Source organism: Nestor notabilis, unplaced genomic scaffold, assembly GCF_000696875.1.
Source record: "Nestor notabilis isolate BGI_N333 unplaced genomic scaffold, ASM69687v1 scaffold23739, whole genome shotgun sequence".
Taxonomy (NCBI): Eukaryota; Metazoa; Chordata; class Aves; order Psittaciformes; family Psittacidae; genus Nestor; species Nestor notabilis.
The window spans coordinates 41,042-50,234 of NW_009942686.1; the positions used below are offsets into that span (position 1 = coordinate 41,042).

The following is a 9,193-nucleotide window of genomic DNA, read 5'->3' on the forward strand; positions in this document are numbered from 1 at the left end:
CCCTCTGTCAGCAAAGCATTTTAAGCATTTGCTACTAAAGCAGACCTGCAAAGAACTTTGTATCATTTTCAGCAGTGTAAATCACAGAACATTAAATTAAGCATGCATTTAAAGCTGGATCAAGAACCCAAATTATCATGTATTGAACTGGTGGTAATAATAGGAAAGGTTATAACCACCCCACTATAATACATACTTTTGACTGTGGATGTAGATGATGTGTTTGACAGAACAGAGCAGTGAGTGCAGTGGCTTTTTTTAAACACCAAATCAGTCCTGTCAAGATTGTGTTCTCACTATTTAATCATCCTTTCAGATTTACCCCTTCCTTTCCAAAGGAGAGAAACTTGGCTTCTAGTCACTGCTTATCAGAAAGATAGAGCACATGTTTTTTCTTCCCCTCTAGTGAAATGTCTTTCTGTTTTAGTGTTTATTCATCTGGTACCCACTTCATGGGAAGATCCTTGCTAATAGTCTGATTTCATGGAATAGTAAGGACTTACTAAAATGAACCTTTATGTTCAAACTATGCTTTTGGAAAAATAACTTTTGGAACATTTTACTGACAAAAAAAAAAAAGATTTTTTTAATAAAAAAATACATGGCTACATTAGATTCAGATGATTCTTAATGCAGTACTTCGTGCAGTGAGATTGGCTTGTCAAGTACTTTTGGAACAATATGGGCATTTCTTTTGGATACTGTCTGCTCACACCTACAGTTTAGATTCTCTTTCCTTGTGACTCATGCTGAATTTGTGTCTTGCAGAGGACTACACCTTAATTCATTCTTACCTGAGCAGTGAGGAAATGGCTTCCACAGTCTCAGTATTGAGATAGATAATTCTTGGCAAATTATACAAATAACCAGTCTTGTAGGCTCCATCTATTCCTCATAGGTGATCAGGAATATAGGTATAAATAAGGATCAGAGCTAAGGAAAATATTATCTAATATTACCAGCTAATTGGATATAGAGATCTAAAGGATTACTCAGTGGGCGGAAACTACAGCTTTCTTCTGTGAATTTTCCCTATTCTTTAGGGTATCGGGATGTCTCATATGTGGACTTAGGCTGAAAAAAAAATTAACTTTGAGGACACCAACTATCTAGAAAAGCCTTCTCCTCAACCACTGAAGCTGCAGCATAGTCAGACTGGCAGGTACAGGAGGGTCCTGGGACAGAGCAGCGAGGGCTTGCAAAGTCCTGAGGTGCTCCAACAGCTTTGTAGGAAAGCAGCTGCAACGGCCATGTTCCCTCTGACCTCAGTCCTGTTTGACGTTATGGGATTGTCTGGTTTGTTCACAGCAAACCTCTCAGGAGCTTAACTCTGCTGTGGCTTTACATAACACGGAAGAGACCAGTTGTGAAAAGAACATCACATTACTTCTCCCTCTGACTGTGCAACAAAGTACTAATCCATAAATCAAGTGTTGCTTTTTCTTTATGATAACATTACACATTGTCCCAGTGGTGCCGCATTTCCTGGCTCACTTTGTGTGGTGTAATACCTTTTTTTTTCCATACAGTTTATTCACCTCAAGCCAGAACCCATTAAATTATCTTAGTCTGCTCTGGTCCATATGAGTAAATTCCTCTGGGTCAATGTGCATTTTGTAAAAGGCTGGAGAAGAATATTTTGGATTAGAGTCTGCATTATCCTGCATTATTGACCTGAGAATACAGAGGAGCGTGCAGCTGTCCAGCTACAAAAAGGATGCTATCATTCCTAAAGCATTTCCTGCATGACCCTGGGCAAGGCATTGTTTCCATGCTTCAGTTCCCTGTCTGCAAAATGAAGACACTTGGAGTGGGAAGTTCAACAGTACATTTCTTCTCAGTCATTTTCTTCACTGGCATTCCATAGCAGACTAAAGTGGTGCAGAATAGCTTGCTCCAGTAGCAGAAATAAGAACCTGACTTCGGGGAGGATTAAAGTAGACCTGTTGGATTATTATCTGATTTACATAATGCAACAATAACTTGCTTGTGCTCACCAACCTGAATGCAAGAATATGCCAAAAGATAAGGGCTCAGGTTGCACAAACAAGTGACAGCTATGGCAGTTGTTAAGCTCTTTCTCAAGCACTGCATTGCACAGATCCTGGGGACTATCTGGCTTTTACCTTAAAGTAAAATAACCTGGCTGGTTATTCTAATGGTCTTACAGGACCAGACTATTTTATTTGATCTAGGATAATATATAATATCTATTTTATCTATCCTGTTTTATCTAGGCTATTATATGTACAAAAGAAATGCATAAAATGTACTCATTATTTGGTGGTGGTGTTTTTCAGGGATTTTTGAGACACTCAAAAGCAAGGTCTACTCTGTAAACATGGTCCTGCAGTCAGTGAGAGCACTGCTGGGTCTAGTCCTGAAGGCTTATGGGTTTGAAACAAATATAAAGTTTTCTCTAGTTGTCATGGTTTATCTTGCATGGAGTATAAAACACATCAGGCAACAGGTTTTGTTATTTGTTCTTAGATAAGACCAATTTAGAGCACTTACTTTAAATTCATCAGTAGGTATGCAGCCTCCTGTAGCTATTAGTACCTAGGTGACTATTCATCCTAGGTAGATAAAATCTTCTTATATCTCCCCATGAATATGAGGATTGCCCTGTTGGACACTCATGTAAATGATACTTCCCAGGTGAAGTGAGTAAGGGAGAGGAGTTCTGTGAAAGTAAAACCGCAGTGTAAATTGGCTTAATCTGAGCAAGAAAGCAAATTCTTGCCTGCCTTGCTGTTTAAATCTGTAGCTGCTCTCAAGTGCAGTGTGATTCTCTGTTCACTCCTGCTGTGAGCAAATGTTCTCTCTTCCTCTGCTTGACAGGTGTGAAACATCAGGTGAATTTCAGGTGAATTTCTGGAGTTGTTTATTATTATTGCTGCTTTGCTGCTGTTATTACTTTTATCATACATTAAAGCCTCTTAATGGCCGTATCAGGTGTTGTATGCTGTGCATGCACAGAACAAAAAGACAGTACTTACACAAACAGTTTACAAGCTCTCTGGCTTCAATCATTAGCAGAAAGAAAACAGCAGAGAGGAGGATAGTTAGCTCTATAAATCAAAATCATGTTTGCTCCCAGGGCAGAATAGTTGCTTGCTGCCAGATGTTCAAAGCTGAAACTGGCAAGTCCAGACTGGTTCCAAGTGCAGCAATTGATTTGCTCAGGACAAAACAGGCATGGTCACTGTGAAAGGGGAAAAAAGTTGCTTTTTTTGATTGCAGACTTGTGAGAGATGAGTGTGTGCTCTTGAAGATGGGACTGAAAAGCTTTCAGGATTTTATATGAAGGGAATGGGTAATGGGTATTTGGTACTTTTGGTGCCTAGAGATCATTCAGACACTTTTCCCAATCTTTGTGTTTCTCCTCTTCTGTGACTGTCCTTCTCTTGAGAAGAGAAAAAGTGGCCTTTAGTCTCAAGAGAACTTGTGTTCCAAAGAGCCAAACAAGAATGGAATGCTGTTCAGCATAAGAGGCGTAGAATTACAGAAACAAATTGGAAATGTGCCTCATTTGATGAAGAATATTTAAGAAGCTATAGCCAGTTTTCTTTATCAAGTTAAGCTCATGGCTGTCTACATAACCTGGAGTTAGTGTTTCATCTTCTCATTCAACAGTTTTGCTAAAGGTTTATTGTTATTTTAAGCTTATTCCCAGAAACATGAATTCACAAAGTTCCTATTCAGAAATATCCTCATAAACACATTTGAATAGAGCCAAATTTATTTTTTTGCCTTTCTGTTTTCTGTAAAGGCTGAAGCTCTGATAAGAACATTATACAGGACATCTGTCCATAGCAGTCCACCTTAAGGTTACCATGGCCAGGTTTTTTTCTTTATTCTTCGTAGATTTGTCTGTTATAATAAACTCCGTTGTTGCACTGTGACTCATCTTGGATCCTTTCCTCACTAGATTTCCATGTTTCTGTGAGCTACTTTTTCCACGTGGCACTTTCAACATCAGTGATAATTCCAGTAGGGTCAGCAGTGACAGAAGTAGTCTAAAATTGTGAGGTGTAATTTTCCTTCTGCACCATCACATAGGTGCCTCACCTTTGGTAGTGCCCATATTTCCAAATGATGCAATAGAGATGTGAGTTTGTAGAAAAGAAAGAATGAAGAAGAATTGGAAAAAATTACCTTGAAGTTATTGTCTGCAGTGCCTGCATGACAGGATTGTCAATAATACTTGTAGAGGTGAGCGAAGAATAAAAAGAATACTATCAAGATTAGGTTTGTCTGGGTTTGATTTAGCAGTAGAACAACCATAACAGAAAACTAGAAGTGATGCAATGAGCAAACAGAAAATCAGAATAAAACAAGAAGGTGTGTGAGTAGGTGAAACCAGCCAGAATACTGCAGAGACAATAAAGGGCTGGGGGATCAGTCCATGAAAGAGAAGAGGAGAATATAAAGAGCTTGAAAGATGAAGGTACTGGAACAAACAGTGCCCAGAAATATGGAAATATGGTGAGGGAAGAATCAGAGATGGGTGAGGTGGCAGCAGCACTGTATACATACCTCAGGGGATGGAAATAAGAAGCTGCTAACAGATGGCTTCAGGGAGGCCAACAGCAGACAAGTATTTTGCCCAGGAGCCAGCAGAGGATCAGCCTATGTCCTTTAAACCTTGAAGGCAATAAAGCAGGGCTGTCAGAAGATTTTAGGACCATGCAGGAGAGCTGGAAAAGTCCCAGATGTCTGTTTTCTTATCTGAGTAGACAGAAGAGGCAAGGTCCAGAGTTTTTATGTTGCACTGATTATTTTGCTTTTATGAGTGAATTTTAGGATTGGGTTGGAAATGCCTGTATCCGAGATTGCTGCCATGCCATCAGGAATGCTCTTAATTCTTTTCCCAGGTCACCTGCACTGTGGAGACCAGAGACAAGATCCACACAGCCCAGCTGAGGAATGCACTCTTGGAACGCTACCCCACAGCTGCCTGGACTGAGCGATGATGGGCACAGAACAAGGGAAAGGGATGAGATCCTCTGACAAGTATTTTATAGAGCCCTAATCTTGAGGCATTCAGAACAAATATTAGCTTTCAAAGCTGAACAGTTAGCAAATAGTTTCAGGATATTTATTTTCTGCTCAAAACATAGCGAATGTTCTTGGGAATAAAGTTAAACTCCAAACTTTAGCTTAGCTAAGGGAAACTTCTAGTCTCTGCTAGTGTTGGAATTCAGTAATTTCTTATCAGCTGGCTGTCTGGATTTTGGCTAGTATGTAGGATCCTATGACATTCAATAAATAAACTGGGAGAAGATATTTTTCTTTACATCTGAATACAGACCTCTCAAAAGTCTTTTGATTCTGACGCCCCTAGTTAAAGTAATGCAGCTCCTTCTGCTGGACTTTGCCATACCACGAGTATAGTAATTTTCCATTTCCAAGCCAGAAGCAGTTCTTCATTTGCTGAATGTGCTTCAGGGTATATCTTCATGTGTGGGGGTATGGGTTGGAAAACACCTGTGATTCTTGTTCTGATCTTCGCTATCATGCAAGGAAAAATGATGCTAACCAAATACAATTTAAACAAAACCAAAATAACCCTTGGAAGATAAAAGTCAATATAGTATTCTTTCTTTTTTTTTCTTCCCCACAGGAAAATTGTCCTATTTATAAAGTAAAGTTCCAAAAGATGCTGCAGCAATTAAAAATAACCCCAACATTACAAATATAATTAGACCTCATATGCAGAACACAATATCATTCTTCCCGCTGCTTTTAGGGACTCAGTATAAAAAGTGGTATATAAAATGGCTTGTGTTTCTTTACAAAAAGGGGTCTCTCCACCCATGTGAATTTTGTAATTAGCATTCCACTGATCATCTTAGTCTGCCTAAAACAGACTCTATCCATTTCACCTGACAGATTAAGTACACTGTTAAAAGTGAAATATATTTATAGGCCACATGTTAATAGCCCAAAGCAGTGCTGGGAGAAGAGGAAGCCTAAGTCTCAGGCACATGGCTAATGCAATTAAGAAAGAACACATTGACCTAAATACACAGCACTACAGACAAATAATATAGTAACAAAGTGGGATTGCAAAAAATATAAGAGAAATTCAGGCCCACTTCTGAAAGTGTGTACATTAGTGACCTTTCCACTTGGGCAAAATTCTACTTAAGGCCAGGTGCAACAGAGCTGATATATGCTATTCCCCTTGGTTAAATGTAACCATGATAGACCCAAATTTGGGGTGTAGGTATTTTAATGAGAGGTCTTAATCCTGTCTCTAGTGTATCAAGTTGATAATTAAGTATATAAAGTAAATATGATGTATTTAGCAGTGCCCTAGCAGAGCCCAGATGAAAATCCAGCAAGGTTAGAGCGAGCATGTCCACGGGCCATGTGGGATCAAATCGTCCCAGTTCCCACACGCAGAGCTGGGTGAGCTGTGCTAGGTGTTCATGAAAACCAACTTTTATTATACCTTTTGGGGACAACAGTGCTGCAAGCCCTTAGTGATATTAGCCCATAGTGACAACAGCCCTCTGTTGTCATATTACGATTTATAAATTGAGCTTCCATCTTTAGTCTTCCCCTGAAGTTAGCAATGGTTTTGCTAGATATGTTTCCTTTCCTGGCTCTGCAGTAGGAAACTTGTCTCTAAAGCACTATCAAGAAGTCACACATGGAAGAGGAGATGCCCTAGGATAGGCAAAAGTTTTCTCTGCCCTCTCTTAACTCTAGTACATCTGTAGTCTGGGAAGGGCATCATCCAGAGAGTTAGAGCAGCCCAAACAGAGGGTCCCTGTGGACTAAAAATAATGAACTGCATATCCAAACTTATGCAGATTTCACCTGTATTGTGTCTACTACTTATAGATATCCAGCTATATCTATAACTTAACCTGTGCCTGCAAGATGGCATGAAGAGGGCAGCGTTCTGGCTATCTCTACAGTATTTCCTTTTCTGGGAAAAAGTCTGTTCATCCCTTCTTGTTGTGGCTCATGAAGGAGTAGGAGTAGAGACTATCACAAGTTGTGGACAAATAATAGAAGTTCACTGATTTGGTCTACTTTTGAAAGGACCATATTGTTTTGCATACGGAACTAAAAACTGTTGATGACAGAACAGCTAGTTTCTTTCCCTTCTTGCCATCCGGAATGATGGGTATAGGGCTTGGGCTCCAGAACATGTTCTGTAAATCACAGCCTGTCAGACACAACTCCTTTCTTCATGGTCAGAAGAGCTTAAGAAATCTGTATAGAAATATGTGATGACAGGATACATGTTGCCTATATGCTACTTCAATTGAAACATGCAATGAAACACATCATCAAAGAGCAAATTTGTGGGTGCAAAACCATTAAATGTAAGAGTCTAATTATCCTCTAATCGCTTTTGGCAAAACTTTCAGGAGGTTTTGAGGACGTCTCAGGTATCTACATGAGAAGAAAATGGGACTTTTAAACTTACGTCAGTAGTGGCCAACAGCTTCTGCTGTCTGAGTCCTTGGTTTATCACCCTGCATTATCCTGGACTTCATTTTTTTTAGAAGCTCAGAGTATTAACAACTTCTTTTCTAATCAGTGGGAACTACATTTAGCAAGTCTTTACCAAACTGGGGCAGGAAAGGTAGCAGATAGAGCAACCAAAAAGCAATGCACTCAAAATCATTTTATGATTTTGAAGATGTGTTTTTGGGGGAAAATAAAAAGGGAAAAGGGAAAAAAAAAGGAAATTGATGTCTAGAAGATACTTAAAATGTCAATCATTATATATGTGGTTTGGTTTTATTTTTATTGCATTAAGTATAAACATAAAGTGTAAATCACTCTTCAGTGGTAAACACTTCACATGTGAGTATAATGATATCAGAGTTGATTTCCATTCTGTATGGATTTTATACAAGTCCATTGGCTTTAAAACTAAGACGAAATACTTCCAAGGGAAAAAAAAATAGAAAATGAAATATTTAAATGAAATATTTAAATGAACATATGCAATTGGAAAGAATGCTGAAATACCTGTGCTGCTAACATTTTTGCATTATGAACTATAGTAGGACTGTGGCATTTCAAAGATCTAATAATGTGTTTTAAAATGTTTCATTTAAAGAAGTACTTTTATAAAGAGCATTCTTACGTATCTTCAATAAAAATAACTTTAATGGTTATGTAAGAACTTCACAAATTGTTAAATCAGCAAAATTTTATTTATTTGAAAAATAATTAAAGTGATGCTATACCACCTTAGCCATAAAAGATTGTCACTCTTTCAGACAGTACTGATAGAAGCCTTGCATTAAAAATTAGGAGTTCATTTGGTTTCCTTTGTCATTGACATTGACATGAAATCTACATCATTAATGCCTGGGGAGCTCTGGGCTGCCAGGGAGGTGAGCACAGCTGGGCAGGACTGCTGCTCTTACCTGTGGAGTGGGATGGGAGACTGCCAGACTGCTAACCAGCTTGCCTGGGTGAGCATGTCTTCTTGCTGCCTTGGAATAAGATTCTGTTTCACATCTGGGCCAAGTGCAAACGCTGCCTTGCATGTACCTGGCTGTGTTTGTGGGCAATGTGCAGAGTCTGGGTGCAGAAGTGCCCTAGGCTGGGCTTCTTCAGGTGAATGAAGTCCATGATATCTGGCGAATTAGATCAAGGTGCAGCAGACCACCTGCTAAAATGCATGTGGAAGAGGATGTTTTGACCCAGATATTTCCACTAGAGCTAAGCTGCTGAGCTTTGGGAGCAGCCCAATGAATACAAGGTTTGTCAGGAACACACAACAACTTCTTCCAAGAACTGATGCAAACAAGGTGTATCTTTAATTGAAATAAAAGCTCTTGCAGCATTAATTCCTTAATTTCTTCAGCCAAGTCCTGTTAGCTCTGGATTAATATCTAAAGCTCTGACAGTACATGTTTACACGGTATCAGGAGAAGTTCATCTCCCCATGCAGGTGGCATGTCCTCACAAGTAGCACCTTGCCATCTAGCCTCCTACTTTTGGAAGATTTAGAAATGTGTGTTCCTCCTTCCCATTCCAAAATGCAGTAAGTGCATTTCACGTGCTATATCGAACTTTTGCTAAATCCAGGCCTAGGCATGTGGTTTAGTGATTGGAAAAGGAAACTGCAAGACTCTGGGGTTGGGATGTAATTCCTGCCAGTCATTTATTTGATGGCCTTCATAGAATCATCATAGAATCATAGAATCAT

General features: G+C 39.2%; 1 protein-coding gene across 1 annotated transcript in view; it reads left to right on the forward strand.

The window, feature by feature from the left end:
- LOC104411169 (threonine dehydratase biosynthetic, chloroplastic-like) overlaps nucleotides 1–5,174 on the forward strand; it is a 28,624-nt gene extending 23,450 nt beyond the window's left edge. The window contains exon 11 of the mRNA XM_010021525.1: nucleotides 4,878–5,174. Coding sequence (XP_010019827.1) covers nucleotides 4,878–4,976 — 99 coding nt within the window. The 3' untranslated portion in view covers nucleotides 4,977–5,174. The remainder of the gene's footprint in view (nucleotides 1–4,877) is intronic.
- The last annotated feature ends 4,019 nt before the right edge of the window (nucleotides 5,175–9,193 follow it).